The 14,561-nt window shown below is 39.9% G+C and overlaps 2 protein-coding genes across 3 annotated transcripts; one reads left to right on the top strand and one right to left on the bottom strand.

Annotated features, from left to right (window-relative positions):
- Positions 1-3,449: 3,449 nt before the first annotated feature.
- On the top strand, positions 3,450-5,289 carry RB195_012287 (uncharacterized protein; the record flags this gene model as incomplete). 2 transcript variants are annotated; one of them, XM_064194077.1, is made up of 5 exons in its annotated part: positions 3,600-3,650; positions 3,717-3,836; positions 4,901-4,972; positions 5,038-5,186; positions 5,271-5,289. In XM_064194077.1, 5 exons carry the CDS (start codon positions 3,600-3,602, stop codon positions 5,287-5,289), a joined length of 411 nt encoding a protein of 136 aa, XP_064051659.1. The 2 variants fall into 2 exon arrangements, with proteins under 2 accessions (XP_064051660.1, XP_064051659.1); XM_064194076.1 differs by lacking the exon at positions 5,271-5,289 and having other exon boundaries at positions 3,450-3,650; positions 5,038-5,190.
- Positions 5,290-6,961: 1,672 nt separating this feature from the next.
- RB195_012286 (uncharacterized protein) lies at positions 6,962-11,116 on the bottom strand (the record flags this gene model as incomplete). The annotated part of the gene is made up of 11 exons (XM_064194075.1): positions 6,962-7,132; positions 8,039-8,193; positions 8,247-8,340; positions 8,456-8,521; positions 8,614-8,713; positions 8,773-8,973; positions 9,037-9,170; positions 9,782-9,927; positions 9,985-10,114; positions 10,190-10,387; positions 11,096-11,116. 11 exons carry the CDS (start codon positions 11,114-11,116, stop codon positions 6,962-6,964), a joined length of 1,416 nt encoding a protein of 471 aa, XP_064051658.1.
- Between the last annotated feature and the right edge of the window lie 3,445 nt (positions 11,117-14,561).

Here is a 14,561-nt window from a genome sequence, read left to right as displayed (position 1 = left end):
CGGCTTGCCTCTTCAATATTTGCTAATATGTTTCCCTGTCGTTCGTACCGTTCTAGTCGCTTGATTCCTGTGCTAATACTTAGTCTTTAGTCTTTTTTCTATCAGCTCGGATTGGTGATTCCCCACAGGTCGCATCTTTGAAAAAATTGAACATTAAAATCCTTTTTCTGAGAAAAAGGTTATGAAAGTACGCCACCATTTCTCTCGCTTGTGCTGAGATAATCCACTGAAGTTCTTCTCATTTAGAAACGCGTTCTAGGAAATACTTAATGATCCACGTATTTGTAGTAAGTCAGGTATGCGTGCCTATCCTATCATGATTGATTGTAAAACGCCAACAAGTTCCATGTTCCTGTGTCTAGCTTTCCTGTCAGAAGCTTTTCGCTCTCGACATTGTGTCAACCATTAAAAAGGTCCTATAGAGCGTATAGGCTATGTAAGGTGCAGTTGAGTTCGCCAAATAGCGCAAATAGCAAATTTTGGACTCACAGACTTATTTTATAGTAGGGACTTATCGCATGGATGGCTAATGCTGATGTCGCATGGACCCAAATAGCAATAGAGTAGGTTCAGATAGAATTTGATTATTCTCCAGAGTTGTATGAATAACACATGGAATATTTCGCTTGTTTTTAATTGAGATTTTGAGAGACTCATTATTGTGTGTTGAAAATAATAGGAGATGTTGACCGGTCGGGTTAGCGTTGAATTGTTTGTGATGAATTGACTGTGTACATATATATTCAACTAATAAAGTAATGAATCATCGTTGGAGTTCATACATACGGAATTTTTTCATTAGAGTTTCATCGCAGCTTTTTTTACGTACAGAAATCTGTTTCGGGATAAAAAGTTAGAGGCATCACCCCACTAATCTGCGGTGGTACGGATTTCAGCTGGAGTATTCGTATGCGGAATCGTAGATTATGGCGAGAAGGGTGATTCCGTCCATTTCTTCCTAGTTACCGTAGAAAATGGCCCGGGAGATACTGGGCTTCGGACGTTCCGGTGCGCTACTTTCTACAAGAAGTTCGATTGGAGCGCCAGCCTTGTACACGCACCGCTTCTATCCTGCCGTTTTTTTTACGGCAGTTAGGAAGAAATGGACGGAATCACCCCTCCCCATAATCTACTATCCCGTATACGAATACTCCACCTGAAATCTATACCACCTCAGATTCGTGCGGTGATGCCTTTAACGAACTGGAGACATTTAAAGTTGCATCACTCTGTACGCAAGTTATAAAATTTCTTACTTTACCATTTTGCACAAATTCTTGACTGAACTTACACACTTGTAACAAATTCGAGGACTAAGGGGAACGGATTAGGACGAACATCGTTACCTATAACAATAAGTGCTCTAGGGCTAATCTCTGTTCGTGAGGGGCTTTTTCGGGAATTGATTCAATCGATGGTGATCTCCACTCATTTGCGATAAAATCACACGTACAGTCACTTGTTTCAACTAATACATCACAGTCTCAATGCACACTACCTGCCCATTTTGTCCTACTTTATCCGAGCATCCATCGTGATCATCGGAACGAACCTAAGGGCTAACACCTATGCGTAGATAACACCTACCTTTAAGATCAAGTTGTTCGATTGGAATCCTACCTTTTCTTGTTTTTTTTTGTTCAACTTAGTTTACAAATATTGTTCAAGAGTATTGTTGCTTTTCATAGCTTTTCACTATTTTTCTTGTGTATGTGAATGAGTAGGACTACGTAACTGTGCAGCATAACAATTCCTTTAGCGTTAGTCTTATCTCTTTTTTCTTTTTTTTTTCTTCTTGGGCGCCTCAAGGATCCTAGCTTACAAGGATTCAATTCCCGTCCTTTTTTTGTGTAACTATACATGATTAGCGTTTGTTATAGTCGAAGTCACAGCGAAATCCCAAAATCCTTCATAGAAGAAGGTTAACTGTACAGAGTTACAAAAAAAGTTAAGTAGAAATCAAATTGCTGCAAACTGAAATTTGAGGAGATGCCCTAGAATCAAGAGGAACTACTGAAGTAGCGGATAAATGTTTTCTTGCTGTTACGCTTGTAAAAGATGTCAATCGTGCACAATTACAAGAAAAATGGGACAGAAATTAAATAAAACTAAGAGTATTGGGGCGCTCTAAAGGTAAAACAAACGATAAAACTAGTAAAAAAATTACTTCTGGTAAAAATATGTAGTCTTATTAAGCATTATTATGCGAAAAATAATGGAAATGATAAAAAAGCAAAAAGAAAAAAGGTGCGGGGAGTTCCCCGTGTACTGTACAGAGAGCTTTGTGTACGCTTTCACTGAGGATGCGTCGGATCCTCCGTTACAGTACGCAGACTACAGGAGTAGGCAAATGATATTCCTCCTCCGGGAAAATGAAGACATGTTGATGTAAAAAAAAAGATTTCCGGAGTTCACTAGTATATTGTTTTGTGGGTTTGGAGCATCATATATACAAGGTTCAGAAAAGCGAATCCAAGACAAAGGATAGTAAGAAGAGCTAACCTCAGTGAAATGTTTGCGAAGTTTCCAGACTCGATAAATTTGGGTTCAAAAGAAAACGACGACGGTGTCTTGAACAACTGGACCTTAGGTAAAACTGGTAACAGGTGGTCTGAAAACCGTAGTAACCGTAGCTTATGGATTAAACTTCTATTAGGTTTCGAGTGTGAAAAGTATTAACATCAACGGCAGTAAATCTCGAATTTGAAGTAGTACGGAAACATCAGGGAAACCGCTAAGTTCGGGTAAGGGCTCACTGCAACCAACGTGGCTCCACTCAACCATTCCTAGTTGTAAAAAAACGGCGTGGGAAATGACTTTCTTTCCTACGAGGTGAGTTGGAACGCACTATCCGGGTGAACGCACAGCGTACACAGGCGAGAATTTGTGATGAATGATGCCTCTTTAGGTACTACAGCCCAGCCTATTCAGGTAAAACCAATGGATAGGCTGCCGAGGGGACCAAAACGTGTACATAGAGGCGCGTTCTAACGTTTCTCGTAGGAACAAACACATTCCGTTCTTAACGACGATTACAGCAAATTGGGAAGCGCATTTCCCCAAAGTTCCCCGTAATCTACAATCCGAACTCCACGGATTCCCTGGGCTTTCTTTTTTTCCGTACTACGTTAATTTCGTGACACGCTGCCTTTCAAGGTAGGAAAGCGCCTCATATTTGTACTTTGCTTGACTCTGATCCCAGAAATCTGGACGCAGAGGTTCAGAAATCCAACCCACAGAAGCTGGACGTACGAGTTCCCCCACAATGTCCGCGCGTTTGCTTCTCGACCACTTCTCCCCTTTCCTGGGTGACACACGAGTACTGTAGTGGCAGGACAACACCAAAAACTTTCCTGTGAAAAAGAGCAAGTCACATTCGGCTCGCTTTTCAAACAAGGGACGAAGAAATCCAGCCCGCTACGGACTAACGGTACACCGAAACAAAAGCCATGTGCGAACTCGCAACGATCGTGAGCTGTGGTCCCGTATGGAAGTGGGATACGATCTCTTTGGTTTATCCCACTGTCATATTTTGTCCGGGCTCGTTTCCATTCCCTGCCTCTGGATTTGGCGTTGAGAAGTGCTTTCTGAAGATAGATATGAGCTCAGGTCCTTTTGGAGATCGCACTGAAGCGGAAGCTGCAAGCAGGGTGAGTGAAGTGAACGAACAATGCTTCCTTTTGTTTTTCCCATGTACGTATGTCTCTTTATTTCAGGAGCTGGAAAATTATTTATTTGAAGACGGTTTCGCCAATTCGCTCATCGAATTGCTGAAATTCCTCACTTCCATGCCACCAAATCTTCGTCCAGCACGGATCACTGAATTTCTGCTGAAGGTATGATTTATTCTTCTTGAGGCTGAATGGATATTAAGATGTTGTACGTTCCTTAAGTAAGCTGATAGTAATAATGAGTATACAGTATACATATACATGTGATGTGAGTGGCAGATTTATTTTTTAAAGTCTTTTCAGATTTATTTCATACTCTTTTTTTTGCTTAGTACTTCGATGGGCTAGTAGAAGGACCCGATGTTGAGATCGGTGAGGCCTCTTTCTGGGTAGTCTCAGTTCTAGAACATATATATATATATATATATATATATAACATTAAAACATTGCAAATTTTAAATTTGAGCGCAGTTTTTGTAAAACAAATGCTTGTATGAGCCACCAGAAGCAGTTTTAACTGAGTTCGACTTTTTTTGAGAACTTTCCACCGAATGATAAATGACATAATCGTTCTTAATTGCTTAATAACCCTGAGAATGACTCGACAATTAAAAAAATGAAAAGATCACACTGGTTTCCTCCAACTACTATTGTACCGTCTTTTAATGCAATATTAATGTCGAGTTTTCTTTTGTGTTTTCGGTTCTAGTGTTTCTTTCTTTTCATTTGCGCCCATACAAAAGCTACACAGGTCATGCTGCTTGAGGATACCAACTACATCTATTTCCCTTCGTTAAGATGACGAATACTGTACACATAGTTTTACGAGATGTTGGATTTTCAGTGTTTTTTTATGCCTGAGGAATTGTGAATAAATAAGCGTGATAAGAATGTCCTACCTATGATAATTAGTGACCGTACTGCGCAAATGACTTTAACGGTTCTGTTTTACACCTTTTATCTGCTTTATGAAATGCTCTAGAACCCCAAAAGAGATAATGATCGTAGTCGAGCCAATGTAAAGAGCTGTTATGATCGCAGCCAAATTAGTCTTCTTGAAACCAATCAGCTGTCTGTTTTCACTTTACGTAGGCAAGGTCAAAACGACTGGATGCATTCAAAAAATTTCCTGCTCGCTGGTAATCCACGGTTAACCTACGAATAATAATGTCATTATTTTTGATCACTTGCATGTGGTCAATTTGTATGTATATAAGATATTTTTGTAGGAGTTTGGTATTCTTGAACAGAACGGTAATGCTGATGCTATGCAAGATATTCTACATAAAGCGAGAACGGAGGTATGGTTTTACAGGATAACATTTTCTCTTCAAATTTACTTGTTTGACGAACTTGATAACTTCAGCTTGAGCAAGGTGTATTGGAGAATAGTAGGTTGAAAGTTCGTGTCCAAGAACTCTATGAAATGTGGCAGAAACACGATCAGACCGTAAACGCGGAAGGCGCGAATACGAAACATATTTGCAGTTACGATTCAGACGGTCGTGATTGTTTGTGAGATCTACTTTGTTCTTATTTGTTTTTTCTTCGAACATATGTACATAGTTTACGGTACATTTAATGGAAATATTACTTTAGTGTCAGCAATCTTCAGTAGGGTTTCTTTTCAATTATTTGACAGTTCTCCAAACGTTCAAAACTTCGATGGATTTGTTCTGTGTTTGTCTTTTTCGTCAATACTTTCGTACTTCTTTTTTGTTTATTCAAGAGCAGAAAACCCCTTTTTACTGCAACCATATAACATTTCTGCTTCTTAATCTCATCCTTTCGTGTGTAATCTTTCTCTTTTCTTTTTCGTAACATACAACATTTTTTGTTGTGTATATATTATGATCCTTTGCAACACAAATAAAACAGAAATATGGGAATGTTTAGGCTGAATTCAAATGTTACTCTGTTTCTTTGTGTCCATGCGGTGGTACCGTTTCCAGTTCTAAAAATCTCTAACTTCGTTTCAAGTTTCTCATCATAAATAAATGTAAGGCATACGCCATTTGTTTCTTGTGCAGTAGTTTTTGGATTTTTCCCCGAATATCACAAATTATTTTGGTGATTGAATTGAGAATAATTCTCCAGTGGCGGCAAAGATTATGTAAGCAGGCCGAGTTCATTGCTTCTCTTAATGTGATCTTTCGACATGGAAACTGAACAGCAGCCGAACGAGACTGATTGAGTTAGGTACCATGCGTTTGTGGTGGTGAGCAATTTTATGATATTTATGTTTTTTTTTTTAAATTTCTTTTTTAATTTTTGTAGAAACAGCGTAGCCATTAGCTTCGGTGCGAATAATTGAGCTCTGCCAATCCCTGTGCTTTTTCCTCTATTTGCCATGTGTCCTCCTACTGTTAGGGCTTCTAGGTCGGATCACGGATCGTTTAAGAAATAAAAATCACAAAGTATAAAGTCACTGGCGTATCAATCCACTTGGGATGCGCCAACGCGCTTTACTGGAATTCGTAATCGTTGAGGTTTTGGAACGCGTGCGGGCCTATACAATGACTTGCGGGGGCTAGCCGATGTGTCAAGTCAGTGTTTTTATCCTCTCAGAGAAGATTCTGATTCTGCCTTGAGTTGAGTCCGTTGGTTTGGGTCTTTGTGGCTGTACAATCGTTCGGAACCTGAAGTTTGTCGTATGTGTTCAGGAGCGGTTTTTAATCCCGAAACCATTTTTGAGATTGCTGTGTAGCACGATTGAATATTGCTCAAATTAAAATATAACTTTGTTTTTCTTGTGCGTCCAAGCCAAGTATCGTTGATTGTAACTGGTTCTGTTGAAGAAAACTATAGACGTCCTGGTAGATTGTTATGATAAATCCACCCAAAGTTAGTATTATATCAAATATGATGTAACTTGCAGCGACGAATTCTTCAATCCCATTTCTACAGATTCATCAGCTGTTTTTTTTTTTCTACAGACATCCATTCCATTTTATGTTTTTCACTCAGTGTTATTCTCTTAGGAATCTTGAGTTCTTGAAGTATCTTGAATTCAACTTCATCAGTTCAGTTTTCGACTAAGTTCTAGTGGAGGGACAACTATTGATGAATCCTTAATTTCCATGACTGCTACAACACTGCCAACATCGACGGTGATGTGTTTCACAGCTACTGATAAAACAACGGAATATCGTCGCCTTTTGCATCAAACATATTATCGATTACTTTTTTATTTCTGCAAATCCTTGAACCTTAATAAAAAGAGCAGGAAAGACGGAGTAGTAAGATATATAGTAAGATGTAGTAAGTATACAGTAAGATACATCAATTTATTATAATTGCATTTTTTCTTGATTTTCATCACGGTTCTCTTCTCCGATGGTGCCAAGATCCACTCCTTTGGTGTTGGGGAGAAATGCCAACGAAATAACAAATGCTGTTATTCCAATCGCTACGACAACCATATATGGAGCTGGTTGGTAGAACGTAGACAGGTATGCCATCTGAAAAATTCAGTTTTTTCTTGTTCACTCATGGTACTTGATTAAATACGTCTTTGCTTAGCCACTGAGTAGCAGTCAGAGAAGTCCGACTCTTAAAAAATCACTCCCCCTTGTTTTCCATGAACGAATTATGTAAAATGGCGTATAAGTGTCAGGCCCCCGCTTTTGTTCAAAGAATCAAGCGGAGAAGGAGAATCTCGTGCATGACATCATTTTCCTTCCGCCAGTTCCTAACCGTTAAAAACATCGAGCCTGAGAGCGGAGTTAAGCGGTGGGTTTATTGGAGAAAAACATACAAGGGGAAGAAAAGCACGTGGAATAAAAATTATTATCCTTTTTTGAATAATTTAGTTTGCCTTAGTAACCGTGATTCATTTATAGTGAAAATGTCTTGAGACATGGTGTGTTTGCATAGGCAATTGCGCTCGAAGTGGCACGGTAGAACTGTTGCTTATATCTGTAGTTCAATTGGAGCAAGCGAGAGTCCCACCTTCATTACAGCCACTTACGCAATTGCACTTCGCTTTCAGCCCGTTTCCACCCGACTGTGCGTTTGAGCAAAAGCCATAAAGTCTGGGAGAAGAGAGGGGTAAAAGCACGTGGTGTTCATCCGGAGAAGACTGGGAAGCACAACGGTGTGTCACCTATTAAATTTGTTATATACCACTCCTCGGACCTGTCATCCTAATCTGTACCACTTTTACTGCTTGAAGACATTGCATATCTGGAGTTTTCTTACTACCGAAACCCTGAAGTATTTATTACCCGTGATTTTTGAGCTCTAATTTCCTATTTTCCTGTACACACACCATCTGGGTTTTGTCGGAAAGTTTGAGTGAAAAATAGTCGGTAATTTTTTTGAAGGGCTGAATTGTTCTATTACTTCCTGGACAATCTATTATTTACCTGAGGCGCCACTAAGGCACCAATCCTTGCTGCAAGCGAACAAGTGCCCATACCGATCGTTCGAATGTACGTCGGGAAGCTTTCCACAGCGATTAGGTAACATGCATCCCATGTTAGTTCGATAAAAGACACACCGATAATATTGATGATTATAACTGAAATGACATTCTATTTTATCTGTAGGATATCAAAATTGAAAAGAACATACTTGCCCAATCTCTTGCGCTTTTCCCATCACAACTTGTGTCTGGCACAAAAATCTGTAGACACATAATCGTGGAGTAGCAAGCAATCACAAGTATCTATATAAATCTTGTTAAATTACTACTTCTGTGGTAATCTAGCGAACAGAAGAAGTTTTTTCTTCTGTAGTAGGAAAAAATAGTTTGTTTCAAATATTGGGATAAATTCACTCACTTGAGGAAGTTGGTGGAGCTTCCTCCTGTCAAATGATGTCCATTTAGTGTCAAGAATGAACACAAACTGAAATGATCGCTCAGACGCTAATCGCTTGAGGGGAATTTCTATTTAATTACAAAGTAATTACAGTGTGCTATTGAACTATTTTGACTCACAATTTTTGCGAATGCTGTGACAGCCGCGGAGGCTATTTGATTCACGTAGAAGTCACCAAGAAGATTCCCCGAATTCAAATCGCTTCCGAACGCTGACAAGCTAAGGTTCACTATTTTTTCTTCTTATTCTTGGAAGATAATTTTAAAAACCCTTCTTACCTTGTTGCGAACCAAAGACTGCAAAGTATGAACGTTTTTGTCGCCATCGTTCGGTTTTTCATCAGATCTTTCATAGTGTAAATCTTTTGAGAAGATGCCGTGTAAGTTTCAACAGCACGACTATCATCTTCTTTCCCACTTAGGTATTTAATCCTTGCTTTTGAGTTTTTGGCGTCAGCAAGCCGACCTTTGCTGAGGTACCTTAACTTCACTGGAATTCTTTTCCGATGTTCGTCCATTGAATTTCAATACAGTGAAACCTACCATTTAGGTGTTTCAGGTAGCAAAAAAGCGATTGCCAGTAGTGTTGGACTGGCTAGTAGTGACGTAGCGATTGCAGCGGATCGCCAATGATCACACAACATGCATACGACTGTAAATACTGCTCGAGCGTATCCCTGAATATAAAAAGGCTAGTCAAAACCTCGCTATATTCGAACTGAATTAGTTAGAAGAACGTTTAAAATTGGCAGAGGAAATTAATTGATGTGAAGTATCGACGAACATTTGAAAAATCTCTTAGCTGCTCACAGATTCTCTTGTTGAATTTTCGATTAGAATATCGTTTTGGTTATCTATTGCTTTCATCCTTTCTTTTGTCTCTCGCCTTTTTTTCTTTTTCTTGTTGTAACTTTGCTTCATCCTTTGCTTTTTGCCAATTCCATCTGCATCACTATGATTACAATTTTGATTCTACTGCTCATTTTGTCCACGAAATCCACTAAAATATGTAAACGTTTCGCGAAACTTGTCGTAGTCAACCCTTAGTCTGAAGGTGCTAAACCCTAGAGCCACAAAACCGGCGATAAATTTGGATTGAGAAGGTTCTATCAAAAGATGATGTTGTTCTGTTGAAGAATTACCGACATTCTTATCACTTTTCAAAATACGTTTCTAATAAAATAAATGAGATTTTTGGAATAATTTGGTGATTTCCAGTAGGAAATAGGGAAACACTTCGGCAACATTCTAACGTGAATCCATATCGATTCCGCCCTGGTTTACTTACCCAATTGAAAAAAGACCTCATAAATACGCGTTGTTCTGGTCGAATTAATTCCACAATGTAGGTATAGAAAACAACTAGTATACAGGCGATACTTGTACCGCAGACGAATCGTAGTGCAGCAAATACCTGCCAGGATGGTGCAAATCCTATAAAGTTGATGTTAGACTCCTTTCTCCTTAATTATTGATGACGAGAGAACTCACCACTGCTGATTCCAGCCACAATACCAACGAAAATCCCACAAAATGAAACAGGGCGTCGACCAAAATAATCGCCAAGGTGTCCATATGTTATGGCACCAAATAGAACGCCTAGAAATTGTATTGTTGATACCTGGAATTGAAATCTTTTCGAGTTTATCCGAGACTTTCTTTCTTCATTCCCTCAATAAAGCTGTTTCGGATTCACCAAGGTTGCGTAGTAGGCCTCGTCGCAGTACAAATCGAATTCCTCCACCATAGAATGAAAAGGTGGATCTTCTACCGTTATATTCGAGCAAGTTTTCAGCAATTCACATTGTTGTTCTGTTGAAAGATCACATAGGTGTTTAGTGAGGTTGACGTTGGTGTCAGCGCATTCACGTCGTGGCGTGTAGTTGTAGAATATCTGAACAGAAACATTCTAATTATAAGGAATTTTCTCTTTTCGATTTGATTTTGGCTGTTCTTGTAGATTTTCGTTTATACCTTTTTTCAAATTAATGTTTGCACGACTTTTTTCTCTTTTTTTTCCCTTTTTTTTCTGAAAGCATTCGCACGCCTTTGAGAATCACTGCCGAACTGTAAATTCACCCAATGGTGAACTTAAAGGCAGCATACCACGAATCTGAGGTGGTGCGGATTTCAGCTGGAGTATCCGTATAAGGGGTCGTAGATTAGTTCCGCTCATCTCTCCCTGCATTACTGCAAACAACCGCTTCCAGAATGCTGTTTTGTACGACGCCATCTATTGCAACGCTCCACCCCTTGCGCCGCCTCCGCTATGCGATTCGTCGAAAATCAATTCGGACTGCCCCGACAGGCAGTAAGGGACGCTACGCGTGCAAGGTTGGCGGCTGCAATAGAAGGCATCGTAAAAAACAACATCCAGAGGCCGGCTGCTTGCGGTGATTCAGGGAGAGATGAGTGGAACCTCCCCGGTCCCCATAATCCACGACCCCGTATGCGGATACTCCATTTGAAATCCGTACCTCCCCAGATTCGTGGTATGCTGCCTTTAACGGTTATGAAAATAAGAAGAGCTCATCAGTCAGGGACTTGCCTCCTCTAAAAGCAGAACATTTTGCTTTTAAAAATCAATTTCATGCTTACTTACATATTTGGTGGTTCCATTCATCTCTCCCTGTATCACTGTAAACAGACGGCTTTGGAATGCGGTTCCTTGCTACGTCCTCTATTCCAACGCGCCTCCTTTGCACCCTGCCCACGCTTGCGATTCGTCGAAGATCCATTCGGACGCCCCGATAGAGAATTCATTTCATTCCACGAATCGCATGCGGGGGTGCGAGGGTGGCGCGTTGCAGTAGAGGATGTCGTAAGGAACCGCATTCCAAAACTGTCTGTTTACAGTGATGCAGGGAGAGATGAGTGGAACCTCCCCTGTCCCCATAATCCACGACCCCGTTACGGATACTCCACCTGAAATCCGTACCACCCTAGATTCGTGGTGTGCTGCCTTTAAAGTTACTGTTTTTTTTTAGCACTGTTCTTTTTTACTGTAACTCCTTCTTTCATAGCCGGGTAAAATGTAGTTGGAGGGCCTGTCAGTGGGGGCCCTCAATCGAGGCTCTAAGGCCTAAACACAGTCTTAGAGAATCTATGACATGTAAACTAAAGTTACTAAGAGGAAAAAGTAGGTTAGAGCGCCGGAAAATAAGGGCGCGACAAAGTGCCCTCACCTACGTTTTCCCGTTCGTAGCCTAACGTTTCCTTTCATTTCTTTCCTTATTCAAAGGTCTCATTTCCGCGGATTTGTAGCGTTGCTGCGTCATATTCTGATTCAAAGCACTAGATTCCCCCTTAATCCGAAAAGCAATGGGCTATGGTAGCGGTTCTAACGGCGACTGAATTCATATAGCTGTGCTGCGTTGCGCACGTGGTTAGTGTGTTTTTGGACTGAAATCGGTTTTGTATTTCGATTGGTTCTATCCTTTAGACACTAAAACTACGAGGTTGCACTTTACGTGTCCAGTAAACTGATAAGCTGTTGGGAATATGTCTCAAACAAAATGCAATGCTTGGTTTTCCGGCACGATAGGGCGGCTGAACTAACAGAAGAAGGAAAAAGCGAGCAATTCGGGAAAATATGTGGTGGAAAATTGTATAAAAAGATAATCAACGAAAGTACTTGAGGGAAGAAAAAAATTAAGACTAAAAAGACTTGAACGAGAGACGTGGAAAAAGGGGACAATGAGAAACTATGATCACTCTTCTTTATGGGGAGCATGTTTGACACAAGCGAATAGAGCTGAGACCTACAATCCCCCCCCCCCCCCTGTAATTAGAGGTGTTTTTTTTACTACTTGCGACTGATCCATGCCCTTCAGAGCGCATTCTCTTATCGGTTTTGAGGAATTATTGGGTTAGGATCAGCTTGTAGTGAATTCGTTGCGCTCGATTGATGCAACACAAACGCAAGACGTACATATTTGTCGATATGTAATGCTGTTTCTTCTCCTTTTAATGCTGCTGTAACTACTAAAAATTACCGGAAAAATCTGTTGACAGCAATAGAACAGAGCAAATTGCCATAGAAGAAAACAGAAGCCGTGAAATCGATTGATATTCAACGGAGTTCCCATACTGGTCTGGATCTGTGGTCAGAGCCGTTATCTGAAAGAGAACGTTATCAACACCTGATTTCTAATCGAACAACTTCTGTTGTTCCTTGTGTGAGAAGGGCGCGACTGTACGAGGCTAAAGAATAGCACGAAAAGTGTGGCAATTACCTTCTAGTGCTGAATTTTTACTGAGATTTTCAGGAAATTTTGCGGAAATAAAGTGATATTTCGAGGTAGTGAAATTACAAGAAATTGGAAATGTATAACAAGGGGTTTTAGTCTCATATTTGCTAAATTCTTTACTTTAGTATGCCAAATTAGTGGCCCTTGGTAGAATAGCCTCAATGTTATCATTTGAGATATTTGAAGTGGAATTTTGTTGGAAATTATAATTAATCTCAAAATTCTGGAAGGTAGTTGGAATCGATGAGCAAAACTGATTGAAGACTGGAAACTAGATTGTTTGCCGCTAATTTTCTGATTTAATTGATATCCGAAAAGGGTGTGCACCAATCAATAATCAATGTCAGGGATAACTTTTAAATTACTCTTGTAATTAGAGGAGTTACAGGAATCTGGTTGGTTCAAGTTTATCTAGTATCGTTTCATGAAGTAAAAAGAGACTTTAAGGAAAAAATAAACAAGCAAACAGGCTTGCAAACTAGCTTCGCTATGTTTTTTTTCTTTTTCTGGATTAGCCTTTTAATAAAATATAACAGAAGTTATTTATTCCTTCTTTACATGCCAATCCAGTGTTTACGGAATGGAGTATAAAACGAACAAATAGCCTTAATAACACTATCAAAAAAATAGTGATGAGCAGCTAAATACGCTGGTGAACAGAGTAATTAGAGGTGAAAACACCTCTAATTACTTGTTTACTTAAAGGCATCACCGCACGAATCTGGTATGGTATGAATTTTCGTTGGAGTATACCTATATCAGGTCGTAGATTATGAGTCCAGGGGTGGTTCCGCTCGTCTCTCCTTGCGTCAGTGTAAACAGACGGCTTCGAAATGCGGTTCCATACGACGTCCTCTATTGCAACGCGCCACCGCTGCGCCCCGCCTCCGCCTGCGATTCGTCGAAGATCCATTCGGACGCTCCGATAGGCAATTCATCTCATTCGACGAATCGCAGGCGGGGGCGGGGCGCAAGGGCAGGCCCTTTTTACAGCTTTGTTAAATTTTAGCCAGGTTAGCGGAAATGGGTATCTTTTTTTGCACATAATTGAATCCAAGCCAGCTCTGTTAACGAAAAAATGTTGTCTCACTGAACAATTTAGGATATTAAAGGTAATCTTAAATGTAGAGTCACGTGTTATCGATTTTTTAAAAGAGAAGAAACTAGAGGTTTTCAGACTAGTGCAGCCTGCTCATTTCTCCCTAATTGTCGAAAAGAACGGCGAACGCCACTCTTGCACACGCGCCGCATCCACGAGCGAGCGGTCAAAAATTAATGAGGTCTCTTCATCTGCCCATTCAAGTAAAGTCAATGAATAGGTTGTTGAGGGGATCGGAACGTGTATATAGGGGCGCAATCTAACGGATTCTTGCGGAAACTAAAGTGGCTCAATTTCTGAGCAAAAATTAGAGAGATATGAGTTTATCCCGCAATCTATCGCAACCCCATCTCTAGTTTTTTTTTTTCGTGAGAACTCCCACACCACGTCAAATTCGTGGTATGTTGCCTTTAATCCTTGAGGGAATGGTGTCAAACAGCTCTATCGCACTACTTTTTACGATTTCGGTGTGGAATTGAAAAAAATATGGATCTTTTCGTCGTGCGTGTCTTAAATACAGTCATGACACATGAAAACAGAAAAAAAGGAAAAAAAATCAGGTGTTTTTAAAACAGATTAAATTTTATTATCAATTATTAATATTTATAGGGATTAGTAATTGGTGCCATTACTCTCTATCCACCTTATAAATATTGTTATAAACCGTAATGCTTCAGATATATCATGATCTAATTGCCATATAAGTTCTTAAAGCGAAA

Source organism: Necator americanus, chromosome III (genome assembly GCF_031761385.1).
Source record: "Necator americanus strain Aroian chromosome III, whole genome shotgun sequence".
NCBI lineage: Eukaryota > Metazoa > Nematoda > Chromadorea > Rhabditida > Ancylostomatidae > Necator > Necator americanus.
This window is presented reverse-complemented; position numbering and strand designations above follow the sequence as displayed.